The following is a 13,641-nucleotide window of genomic DNA, read 5'->3' as shown; positions in this document are numbered from 1 at the left end:
TGAGGTTGTTCTGCCCATTTGACTTGAGTATCCATGGCTGATTCAAAGAGCATTTGAAAATTTCTGATAAATAGTTCAGCCAAGAAATTTCACTCTTGTGTATTTCAGGGAGCAATTCACTGAAAAGAAGTCCAGTTGAGTCTCTACCTGGATGGCTGTTCACAGCAGAAACAGCTATGCAAATTTTCATTGCCTTAGTATTATAAATACTGCCTCACCTAGAGCAAATGAACGCCGGCTCCTCTGTTAATGACCTTTACAGCTTTGCACAGATAAATCTGCCAAGTGAAGCCGTAACAGAGGCTCCGTGGGAGCTCGGCTGGAAGCTCCCGCATAGGAAGGGTCTCTGGTGCCCTCAGCCACCTCACTCTTTCTCCGCTCTTTATGAACATTTTCTGGCAGCAGCAGCCACTGTGAAATTCTTTCCAAATTCAAATTACAGAAGTCTGTTTACCCTCCCCCCAAACACTAATTATTTCTGTTCAGTGCAGAAGGAGTAACGTAATTTTCTTGACATTGAAACTGTGCGTTTCTTACATCAGCGTCAGGTGTCTAAAGGCGGAGAGCCCCTTTGGCACAGCAGTCAGATGGTTTCCTTCCAGGTATCTGAAAAAGGTCAGATTTGACAATTACACAAACATGTTAACAAGAACTCCTGTCACTCAATCTGCAGGATGAATGAGGAAAATATAAACTCAGTCACTAAGAAAATTATCTTTGATTCATTGCTTGGAAATTCTAACAGTTTCTCTTTTATAAGTGAATTATCCAAAATGCAAAGCATGACAATAGCTTATTGCCTTTTGTTTGTTTGTTTTTTTGTTTTGTTTTGTTTTTGTTTTTTTAAAGACTTGGAAGTGAATTAAGGGTCTCTGGCCTACAGCAAACAGAAGTGACAATCTGGTGGTTCCATGACAGCAACTGGAGAAGGGGAGAAAAATCGCAGAGCTTGTGCCTTGAACTTAAAGTTACCTTTAAAAAGTTTCTATAAGAACGCTGAGGGCTGATTGACCCTGTTAGGAAAGTTTTTGTCTTGTGCGTGTTAAGTCCCATGTACAGCCAGAAGTGGCAGAGGAGCTGCACTGCCAGGTCTCTGCGCTGCAAAAAGTCTCATTTATGCCAGTGTCAACACAAACATCCATTGGTTTGATGCCACATCCATTACAGCAATTCCTACCACGGCACATACGGCCTCCTCACCTTCACTTTTCAAAGTACGCTGGTATAGGAGGAAATCTTGGTACAAATTGAAGAGTACAAATTGAAGACCAAAGACCAAGTTCTCTTTGAATACAAGCACCAAGTGCATTTAATAAAATAGCTTGTGTTTCCAGGGTGGAAGTTGTTTGAGACGGCACTGAATGTGTCTCTATCCAGACACGCACACAGTAAGGCTAAAGCCTTTTGGGATAATCCTGGGTCCTCATACAGTGCCTGTATTTTGCAGCTTTTCTCCACTGAAGAAACGAGAACATTCGTTACCAAGGGAAAAACCCTGAACAAATATAACACTTTCCCAAAGTTTGCCTGGAAGACAGCACAGGTACTCCAGACCACAGCTGACGTGTGGTAGCAATGAGATGTGGGGCTTTTCCTGGTTGGTACAAAATACCAGAGACAGAGCTGGAGTTCCCTTCCTTAACCTTGGCTTTTGGTAGAAACTGCATCCCTGGAAGATACCAAAGTAACAAGGCTCCAATGGACATGGACCACTGTGGTGCCACGACACTGCCAAGGTGATTCTCCAGACACCTACACATCCAACCTTCTCAGCAAGTACCATGGAGCAGGAAAGCACTTCTCCCTCCTCAGCTGAGGATAAAAGACGAAATGATATTTCCCTTGCTTACAAGATACTTTGGGGGATTTTTCTTAAGGTAGACATGGGGCAATGCAGTTGGTGTGGGATGTTTTGAAAGACAATCAAGCATAGCCAGGAAATGCAGCCCACAGACATCGGAACACCGAATGTGCTACCACTACTTCTGCAAATATGATCTGATAATCATGTTAAAATTTATCCCACACATACAATTTCCTTTTCTTTGGCAACAAACCTCCTTATTCTGCATTTACTATAGCTAACAACAATAATAATAGATTATTACTGTGCTATATGTTCCCTCTCTACATTAACTGTAACAACACAGAGATATTTGTGTAAACTAAATCCAAGAAAATTTTCCCACAAACTTTATTTTTACATCATTTAAAAATAAAATCTATAAACACTAACAGAATTTTTACATAAAACATTTTATTAACTGTCACATTTTATCCTTCCCCCCGGCTTCTATTTCAGCATAATGCCCTTTCCGCTGCTTCAGTTCTCTTTTCAACTAAACTATTCCAACCAAAGCTCCCCAGTCTCACGGTTATCCATCCTGCCTGCGCACAGGATCCCAGCACGGCAGGGTCACCTTAGAGCACGCAGTGGAGCTGACCTGGTTCCTGCTTAAAATTAGGCTGGACAACTGGGACTAAAGGCTTTTGAATTTTTAACCAAAAGCAAAATCACTCCTTAAGGAAAAAAACCTATTGAACAAATTAATCTCTCCATTCACAAAGGTCACAAGCATCGAGTGACAGTGTTGGACATCAGACAGTTAGCTCTTGCAAAATCGTGATGGCTGCTGTGCTGGTACAGATTATCACAAACCAGAGTACGGGTTAGTTATGCCACATTAACACCTCCCGTGGATATTCATATTCTGCAAGTGTAAAGTCACTTGCTTCATTTTGACTAAATTTGATATAAATGATTTTGAAAATGGAGTTCCTTGGAGAATTCACACCACAAATTATGTAGAAGATCCTCACAAATCGGTCACATGTGTTACTATTTAAAGAGGGCAAACCATGTCTCATTTCCCCAGCCATGGTTTGCTATGGATGCAATAAGTCATGGGGAGTCTGCACCTTCTCGTTCACCCCAGAAAGTCACAAATCTCAAACCCATGCACGACGGTGTGTTAAGGTTCCAGTGTTTATTCCAAGTGCAAAATCCAAAGGATTTCCAAAGGAAATCAAAAGCAGGTAATGTATTATGTATTTGGAAGCTATATATGATTTTCCTTTAGGGAAGGAGACTGGGCTCTTGCAATGTGTTGAAAACTTTAGAAATATATTTTCAGGATATTCTCTTGTTGATCCCAATATAAACCAGCCTGCAATTTGAGCAAAGTGATGATGACTGGCCAGATTCTTCCCCCCCTGTTTTGCTTTCTGGTGCAATCAAAAGTCAAGGGTGCACATTTTAATCCAGTGCCTCATTACTCAGACTAACATAGAAACGCAGACCCCTAGAGATGAACTCCACAGAAGATCTGCTTTGAATAGCTTTGGATTTGTACTGCATGCAATTTGATGGTTATATAAATGTGCTAGCAGAAAGCTGCAATACTTATACCAGTGGTATAATTTCTCAACAAATACAATTTTACACGGAAAAAATACTGATTATATGCTTTTCGTGTATGCATAAGAACAATTCACCACTGTTAAACCTTTCAGCACATTATACAAAGAGTGGCAATATTTTCCAAGCAAAAGGCATTCATTTTTAAAGCACATTTAAGTGAAAGGAATTCGAAATAATGGGAGCTTTTAGGGCATAAGAGCATGGCAAGAATCAGGAGGACCTGAGCTGCAACATTTGAAGAAAGCCTTTGCTCCAAGTGAGCTGCTCAGAGTGGGCCAGGGGACATAGCAAGGAACAATTACACTTAAAAAACTCTGTGTAATTATGTATACGTATATATAAACAAATAAACCTGGATGAAGCTACAGACACCCTGCCCAACCAAACCAAACCATAACAGAATGATGTGGAGGGAAGACTGTACTTTGAATTCTTTTCAATCCTTAAGCAAAGTAAGATGACGTACATGGCATCTGGTATGCAAAGTCATTCTGGCATGAATGAAAAAACTGTATGTCTGATTTTAATGCTCAGAGTCAAGTTATTAATATACAGAGTGTAGAGCGGGTGTCAGCTGCCTTAACACAGACATGCTGACTAGTATTCAAAACAACCTCATTTGCTTCCAGAAGTCTCTAGACTCTACAGTTTAATATATCAGATTGGATTTTTTTTATTTTTTTTATTTTTTTATTTATTTATTTTTTTACCCCATGAACGCTCCTGGGAACCCTGAAGTCTCAATCGCGACTTATAACCAACGAGCAATTACCAGAGCCAAAACTGAACAAAACCACGGCCATGTGCCGCGCTCCGTGCACCCACCGCACCGGCTCCCGGTGCCTGCGGAAGCCCCGGGGCTCATCCAGCACCATCCGCGCACGCTTACAGCGCATATAGAACATTTAAAACTCCGCATAAAAGGTGACAGCTGTTCTTTTTCCAGCTTGTCTATTTTTATACTGAAACCACTTGGATTGGAGGTGATACAACCAGCGCAAGGTGCCAAAGCATCATGTAACAATTTGAATCGCTTGGAACCTTTTTTGCACTGAAATGTCTATTCAGCCATAAAGTCAAGCTCACAGCAGCCATCTGTGCTAAGAGAAGAAACTGGAGAGAGAAATCAGTTCTCAAGCAGTAACTGAAAAGGCACAAAGCCTTCTTTAATTTCTTTTAATATTTCATATAGAATGTTACGTTACAAAAAAAAGATGATACTCAACAATTTTATCAGCTCTAAAATTAAGTTTAGTCTCATCTTTTTAATGCAGATATACCATACCCTAAAATTTTGAAGCAACTTTTATTTCCTAAAAATGATGATCTAGAAGAGCACTGGATTGTGAAAGATGAAACATATCTGCAAAGCATGAATTTTAAAAGCTTCAACTACAGTTTCTTAGGGAGGAAATAAAATTCAAGTGTGGATCTAGGTACAAAGCTGGATCTTGATCTTTTTTAAGTTTGGCAAATTTAGACTCTGGATTTTCCTGCATTTATATGTCAGACGACAGCCTACAGGTTTGACACACAGAAGCATGACTGTGTTTGACAGAAAATTGAAAGCCCTAAAGTTAGACTTACTCTCTGAGTGCTAAAGTCACCTTTCCAATATGTACTCAAACTTCACCAGTCACCGAACACCTTATTGGATAGTATTGACACTGTTTACTTTTTCTAAACAGATTGGAAATACAGATTTAAGCCGCTGCAACTACAATATCCTTCTGCAGAGCCACCTATTCTCTCAATGGGAGAGTTTTCCTCAGCAGTGAATTAAGAAGGCTGTAAAACCTTGTATGACACAGGATCATGTAAGCCCAAGCTTTGATCTAAATTGTTTCTCTCCTTTCTTTTCAAAGGAAAATTCACTGAAGTCTGTGTTAGGGGTCAGTGTATGAAACAGTGCAGATTGCCAGAGAAGCAAAAGCATTTGCATTCTGAAGCAGATGATTTTCATCCGGTATCTCACTTCAGAGTTATCCCTTTGATCAACAGCAACCTCGGCATACTGAAAAATGGCACTAAATTGTTACAATCTTCTACACGCGTCATAACTAACTGCTTAGAGCACATTTATTGCATCGGTTTGCATGGCCCAGGTATGAGCCGCTATTTGTAGTTACGAGTCAAGAGAAATCACAAATGCCTTGGAAGATGGAAAGGAGGGTTGAGATCGGTGGCAAATAACTGCAAGTACATGCGGCAGCAAATGCATGGGAAGCAATTGTCCAAATCACCTCGGCAACTGGGGATTCAGTTGAATAAAGGTGCCATGCCAAGGCCAAGGCAGCAAGAGGCAGCAAACTAGAGGTGGGGAATAAAGACCTAAAGGAGTGGAGTGGGATCCCTGTGCTGGTGAGCAGGTCAGCGCTTGGGAAAACTGCGGGGCCAAGAACTGGACGGGCTTGCAGGCTACATGAACCCAGCACCCGGAGCAAAAAACACAACCGGGAGAGAGAACGTTTGTGAGGAGAGAAAGAGACACGGCAAAAGTAATGCAAATATTAATGTGCGTTAATATAAATGGCAAGAAAAATAAACATTAACAATGATGCATGGATGCAGACTTTCCTAACCATCCTATCCATGCTATGGTATAGCTCAGCGTCATGATAACATTTGGAGTCTAGAGATGACATGATTAGTACATATTTATTCTAAAATACACCACGCTCATTATGTTACAGCTTATGCACACGCCGGCCACATTATTGCCTCCCAATGTTTTTCCCCAGTGCAAAATATTATTTGCTGTAGGTCCATAAAAGCAGCTGGATGCCATCAGATAAGACTTTATTAGAAATAGACTATACTTTTGTCTAAAAAAAAAAAAAATAGCATTCACACACAGACATAGTATGTAAAAAAAATAAAGAGCATGGGAAACTTAGTTCATAAAGACTGGGGGGAGGCGGAAATAACAACAAAGAAGGAAAGGAAAGCCTAAACCACTAAAAAGCAGCGAAGCTAAGTTCCAAACTAGCTTGTTGCATGAACATTTTACTTCTGAACATCTGGACTAGAAAACTGAGTATGTTAAAAAAACCCAAGGCTCCTCTTCAGAGCAAACAAACAGTGGGAAAAAATGTCAGCAGTACGTAAATATACAGCAAAGGAATTTGGAAGAAACAACGTATTTCCCTATTCCCAGGAAACTGTAAGAAGGCTTGCCCATGATGATGGGGTTTTGTGAAGGAATCGCTGGGAAACAGAAATTTCTTGCATCATCATCCCTCTAAAAAGCCAGGAAACTCAGTGGTCTTTTCTACTCTGTTCTAGATGGGAGCCTCCCTGCCAAGGTAATCCCTCCTCCCAAGGGGGGTACAAACCCAACACAGGGATGTCTCCTGTCATTCCAGGCTCTAAATATGACGGAGATAATGGTTTTCACATGCTTTGTGTATATACAATCCAAAAGAGAAACTCAGGAACAAAGTTGGAAGGAGCGAGCCTGTGTCTTCAGTCCACCATGTAATAAAACATTGCCGTGATCCTTTTTGCTGAGTGAAATTTGACCCAGCGAGGGGTAACATTTTCCCTATGGGCCTGTGCAAGAGGTATGTTCATTTTTTGCACGTTGCTATTTAATACCTGTCACGATGAAAGAATTCCTGTTTTAAGACTATTTTAAGACCTCTAAAAGAACGTAAAAGAAGTTCCGAGGAGGTTATATTCAGCTGTAACAGACTGGTTTATCTAGATACACAGCAGCTCTTCCTCTTAAACCATGCTGTCTGGTTTAAGAAACACACTGCTGTTTAATAAAACGCACTGCAGCTAATATGCCTTGTGAAGGAATACATCAATAATGGAAGCTTATAAACGTCAAAAAAAAATTACCCTAAAATGCTCCCCTGCATCATATCACCGTTCAGGCCTCCTGCAGGGAGGGAGCTGTGGGCTACCAACATTTTTAGCTTCAGTACCTGCGGCTCATCTTTTGGTACAGACACAAATAAGGAGCTCAGTTTATGTTGGTTGAGAAGAGAGTGAGATCAGGATTGAATTTTGAGACAGCTGGGACAGTTTCAAGGTTATATTTGCAGAACATGAAATATTCAGAGCCAGCCAGTCCAAGGCTGACTGTTCTGCTGACACATTTCTGGACTGAAAGCAGAAAGGCAAACTAGAGGCTCACACAGCCAAGAGGCTCCTACTGAAAAAGACAAGTCACGTCAACTCCTGTGAACTCAAACTGTTCAGTTCCAGGCTACTAACTCATTTGCCAAGAAATAGCTTAAGAAAGATAGCAGTTTTCGAGAATGTGAGATTAATTTCACTCGTTCTGTGAAAGTTATGTTGTCAGTGTATCAGAAAGTATCAGTTAAAAAAAAAAAAAAAAAAGGAAAATTTAAACCTAAAAATTCCTCAGTGGGGCAGTGGCAATCAAAGTAACATCTGTGATACCTTATTGTCGGCAAGTCATATTTGAATGCAAAGAAACCTGAACAAGAACGGAGCAGAAACCACCTTGCGGACTTTTTATCACTGATGGCAATATGTAAGGGAATACAGGCCAGGACTTGGATTTTAATTCAAACCACAATTAACCATGCCCTGGCTAACAGTGTTCCAAGGATGTGCATTCATTGATGCAAAATTTCCATTGTCATTTGAGCTACGACATACACCCTCAGTACACTCCTCATTCGGCAACAGTCTTGTATTTGACTACGCCACTGGTAAAAACAGCGCAAACCCCATTCTCCCACTACAAAAATAAGTAAAAATAAGTGTATCTCATTCATCAGCTGTCTTGTTACTAAATAGTAAAAATACTTCTAGATACTGAAAACCAGCAGAACCAGGTTTTAGTTCATTATGAAATTCAGAGAACTTACCAGCTAACTTAACCAATTACTTTCACATAGAAACGTTGATGACATTGTAATAAGACTCACCTGGGACAGATTTGAATGAGAACCGAAAAGAGAAAACAGCTCAGTATTTCTATTACCAACTGTTTAAGCCAAGCAGTTCTACCAGTGTATTTTCTTTCCATGGAAAGAACCAAAATCCACTGTAAAGTCATAGCAAGAGGTGGACAAAAAGACAACCAGAAAGATGGATCTCAACTGGGATGAATTTACTTTACAATTTAATCTAATTATCTGTTATTTTAGCCATTTCATGAGGTTTGGAGAAAAGAATTTATTGTTTGTTTCCACCACTGGCTTTCTTTCTTTCTTTTTTTTTTTTTCCCCTTTTTCTTTTTCTCTTTCTTTCTTTTTCTCTCCTCAGAGGATAATTAGCTTACAGCTGCATAAGTCAGGAACATGTTTTCATCATCCTTTCAAACTGCCTGTTCCGAGTTTAGGCTGCTCAGAAGCACTACAGGATTATTTGATACTAATATATGCATTTGTTCCCTACACAGAGAATTAATGGACACAGGGATAAACTCTGTTCCCATTACGGTGCAACGTATTCAGACAAGGGACAAATAAGTACAAAAGTCACAGTCAAAACATATGGAAAGCACCAAAACGCCAGTCACTAAAGTCAAAGGCAAAACCCCCAAGGCCCTGCAAAGCCTCACTATGATGTAATTTCATGAACTTCTCGCGGAAGGAGCCGTGTAAAAGGGAACTTACAGCTCGGTCACGTCTTTGGGAATTCCTTTGGGCAATATCCGCAGCCCTTTGTTGCTGCACCGAACCACCGAGTCCACGCAGGTACACTGGGAAGGACAAGGAGGGGAAAGCAAGCAGCTGCTTTCATCGTTACCTGCACAGGGGGAGAAACAGGGCATTAGGAAATCAGTTTTACAGCCCGACATTGCGCTTACAAGGGCCCAGGAGGGACGCCCTGGAATCCACGGGGACCATCCCAGGCTTTTAAAGTAGATCTGATGCTCTGGATCAACCTGCCTTCTTACAGATTATTTAGGCAACATGAACAACAGTTCAAAAACTGAATAGCAATATTTTTAAATAAGTATTTTTTACTAAGGAGCATCAACTTCTCTGTAATTCTGGAAATCGCAGTAACATCAGCTACGTGAATCCCAAATCCTTCCCCACACCCACAAGCTGAAATGGAGAACTTGACCAGAACCCTACCTTTAAATTCATCTAGGCAGATGATATTCACTATCTACTCTGCTTTAGCAAGATTTTTTGTTTGTTTGTCTTAAATTCAGCTTTTAGATGTTATTTTTAGATGTTAATTTTAGGTGTTCAGTTATCAACTGAGTTGTAAAACCTCATTGGTTTTGACAAGGATAAACAGGCAAAAACCAAATGGAGCAGCATACTTCCAACTGCTGGCAATCCATCTGTGCACACAAAAATATCTACTTTCTCCAAAAATGGTTTCAAAGGTCCGCAAACAGTAGATTAAATCTTGTAACTGAAGAACAATAGGGTTTCTGCAGAAGAAACCAACTCTTTGAAGCGAAAAAACATTAAAGCATGGATTTTCCCCAAAAGCAACAGGCTTTGCAGAACATAAGGCAAACGCGCGTTGAAGTATCCCGAGGTATGTGAAAGGAAACACTTAGTGGCACATTCTCTAGATGACAGGGAGAGGAACCACACAACTGTTGGCGAGCACAGGCAGACGGAGTACAGAGACACCGCGCTGCAAGCCCGGCGCACACGGCCGGCTGCCGTTGGGTGCCGTTTAAAAAGAAAAAAAATGATACAAGGACTAATTGAGACAGATCTGTTTCCTTCTTCTCTCTGCTGGTTGTACCCAAGAGCATTGAGATCAAACAATAAGACTGGAAGTCCTGACACAGGATAACAAAATTAGCCATAAATGTGCGGGTAGGGGATTGTTTGTATGCAGAGGGATGGAGAAGCATGACCAGCCTACAGGGGAAGATTTTTTAATTTTTCTCTCCTGCTAAGCTTAATGAGCTTAACGACTGGAAACAAAATTCAAAGTCTTTCATAAACGTGCACAAAGAGCATGTTGCTTCAGCATATTCAATTTTCCCCTATGCTGTGTTTTACACCCTGCCACTGTCTACCTTCCGTTCGCTGCTGCCTGAGCGACTGTGTGACAGAGAAAGCTCCCAAGCGTGGAATGTCATTTTGTGGACCAGGATTTTTTTTTTTCTTATTTTTCTCCTAAACTAAACGCAAACTTCTCTTTAATGACTAAACTTGGCTCCCTTGAGCTCTGAGCCCAAGCACCTGGGCCTGTTGCCAGTCTGCTCGACTAGGACAGGAATTAATTTCTACTCTAAGTAGGAAACTTCTGTCACTCTTATGGTCTCTTTAGAGGTATGACTAACTGCAGCTCCAGCATGTCTGGCCTTAGCAGACAATCACAGCCTACAAGTCAAGTTAGCAGTGCATTCATCAGGCAATTTTTCTCCTTACTATTTTCTCTAAAATCGGCTTGATCAGAAGACAAAGAACCACCTGGAGAATGAAAGAAATGTCAGGATTTTTTTTTAAACCTATATGGACCCAGCAAAGCATTAAACATCACTGAGTCATTTCAAACAATACCTAAGTTTTTTTAATTCCCTGTATTCATACCTGTTATTGGTGAAACTGAACAATATCCAAACCTAAAAGACTTTCCAAGCAAGCACCGTTCCCACCGGCTTCAGAGTGTTAACTAAGTGTACGAATAAGGAAGCGGGAGGAATGACCAGGACTATACTGGGATTACACGAAGCAGAGCATTTGTCCATAATAAATACAATTCTGACATTTAGGTGTAGATCGTAGAAATTCAGAAACTGGAAATCAAGGATAAAAACAAACTCCTGTTAGGGAACAATGATCTTCAGCTCTAGACGGCTGTCTTCCTCATCACTAAACTGAAATGTTCACCGTGCAGTACTGTTTGATAGGAAGGGAGGTCCTCACAGAGGTGCCAGCATTATCATAAACGCCAAATCAAACTGGATTTTCTTACCGTCACAGGTGAAGTCCTGGACATCTACATCTTGGATTGGAATATCCTTTAAGAAAAAGGGTTTCAAGCAGCGTGGATTTCCACTGACAATTCTCTTCTTCCTCAACCATTTTCCCAGCCAGGCCAAGTGGCAGTTACAGTTAAAGGAGTTGGCCAGCAAATTACTGAAATGGAATGGGACAAAATTGCATCAAACATGAACATACAGAAATACCGAGGTAAATACAGAAAGATGACGGGTTCCAAGCCCAAGCTCTTTCCTGCCATCTCTTTCTGTGAGATCCTCCTCTGTTCTGCAGATCAGGGAAGCTCTATGCAGGTTTTATACTAGGACTAAGGTTGTAATTAAAAAAATATATATCTCTCTATAAAAATGTGTGTGTTTATAAGCCCATACGCTCACGCATTTCTTTTCTATTTTTTAATAGGTTATGATCCTTTGAATGTAAGGAGTGTAAGGTGACAGTTATTTTGAGCAACCATCTTTCTAAGCTAACTAGAATTAGTGATGAGAATCTTGGAAAAAACCCTTTTTCTGGAGTCCTGTACTTAAACACCTATCCATTATTTTTGTGTAAGCTTTTTTATGACTTAACTTCAGATGAAGAAAAGAGGCTGATATCCCTGGTACAAAAAAAGAAGGCTATCTTACGAACAAAGACAGGGAGAATCAATAGCCTCAGTCTGAGGTTTCCTCAAAGAAAAAACGAGCTGTCAGGTTCCCATGTATAGAAAATGAAGCAGCTAAACCAACGCTGATGGAATTCTCACATCATATGTGAATATGTCCGAGAGTTATTATTTTGGTAGTACGGAAAAAAGATAATCATGAAATCTCTAAAGCACAGCAAATCTTAAAGGCAAAAAATTTTAAGGCCTTAAAGAAACCGGCTCTTCAAATGCAGGTGAAGTAGCTGAAGACCTTGTAAGTCTTCCCTTGCGACACACTTTTACAAACCTAAACATGTAGCCCAAATCACATTAGGTTTTCAGCCAAGCAATTCCTTCAGAAAACAATAGCGCTGAACACAAAAACATATGGCACAGTTGAGGTGTGGCAGCAAGAAAACAAACCCAAATGAATTCCTAAATTACACAGGTTCTAGGCCAACATCGCATAGCCACAATATGCTTTACAGCTGTTCTCGGCACTGTAACACAGCGCGCTGCAGCCCCCGCGCTAGCCCGGAGCTCTGCGGGGGTAATTACACGTGGGTCTAGCACAGACTATTGTACATCGCGTAGAGGGAGAAAACGCAGCATAATGTTCAATAATAAAAATACTCAACCTAATTCATGCTGACCAGGATTCAAAGGCAAGGCTAACTTGCTGTATAAACGTGAGAAAACAGATTACTCAGGAGCTTTCAGACTGAATGTGCAGAACAGCTCTGAAAGCATTATTCTAATTCTAGTTACTTTCTTTTTAAATAGTTTTCCATTTTCTTTAATCCATAATGGGAGCACATGCAGGATGCCTTGTATATTTTCCATACTGACATACTTTGGCATGAACAGAGTGTTTAAACCAAATGTTTAAACCTCCAGTGCTAAGTGAACCAATGCTTCAAAGGCCATTTGTTCCACTGATGGAAGAGCGTGAGATCATATTCACAGAACAACTTCCGTGACTCAAATCTTTAGAATGAAATAATCCACAATTGGAAACAAACAACAGGTGTACATAATCAGGTTTCTGGAAAACCAGCAGCTCTGAATGTAAAGAACATTTTGCACATCTAGAGAGCATCTTATCGGGACATGTCAAGAACTTTCCGAAACATTCAAATGTTCAATCTACAAAATGCTTGCATCAAAATGGTAATAATCCCTTTACACAGAGGTGAGGTTGCATTGACAATGTGTTACTGCTTGCTAGCTGAGCAGCGATAACTGTCCTCAAACCCCCTTTTCTTCTTGGCAAACAGAGGCTAACAAATAATCTAAGAGCTATTAAATCCTTGGATTAGAATTTGGATTGTGCTTTTCTTAGGAACTAAGAAAGAAATAAGTTGTTACATATAAAATGAATAAATACAGAAAACAAAAACAGAAACAAATCTACTGTTTTGAAATTCAAATTTAAAAAAGGACAAATTTATCTTGTCATGCATTACACATGTCCTCCTGCCATTTTAACAACACCTAAATGTTATCCTTTTTTGCTCTAAAGCAGTGTGAAGTTCATACATGTCCCTACATCCACAGCACAACTGTGATGCACCTTCTGGAAAAAATGTAAGATCAAGGCTCTCTATGAAGTATCACGTGGGACAAGAGATTCCCTACTCCACTTGAAAAGCAATTTTAAGTCCAGAAAGGCCAATTATTTGCAA

At 40.3% G+C, this 13,641-nt stretch overlaps 1 protein-coding gene across 4 annotated transcripts in view; it reads right to left on the bottom strand.

The window, feature by feature from the left end:
• SLIT3 (slit guidance ligand 3) overlaps positions 1 to 13,641 on the bottom strand; it is a 499,513-nt gene that overhangs the window by 87,387 nt on the left and 398,485 nt on the right. For all 4 annotated transcript variants that reach the window (XM_065643840.1, XM_065643839.1, XM_065643841.1 and 1 more), the window contains 3 exons: positions 11,306 to 11,469; positions 9,022 to 9,154; positions 538 to 606 (listed from right to left, as the gene is read on the bottom strand). In XM_065643840.1, coding sequence (XP_065499912.1) covers positions 538 to 606; positions 9,022 to 9,154; positions 11,306 to 11,469 — 366 coding nt within the window. The remainder of the gene's footprint in view (positions 1 to 537; positions 607 to 9,021; positions 9,155 to 11,305; positions 11,470 to 13,641) is intronic.

The sequence above is a fragment of the Caloenas nicobarica genome, chromosome 13, assembly GCF_036013445.1.
Source record: "Caloenas nicobarica isolate bCalNic1 chromosome 13, bCalNic1.hap1, whole genome shotgun sequence".
NCBI classification, from domain to species: Eukaryota; Metazoa; Chordata; class Aves; order Columbiformes; family Columbidae; genus Caloenas; species Caloenas nicobarica.
The sequence above is the reverse complement of the archived record's forward strand: the minus strand, read 5'-3'. Positions and strand labels throughout refer to the sequence as shown.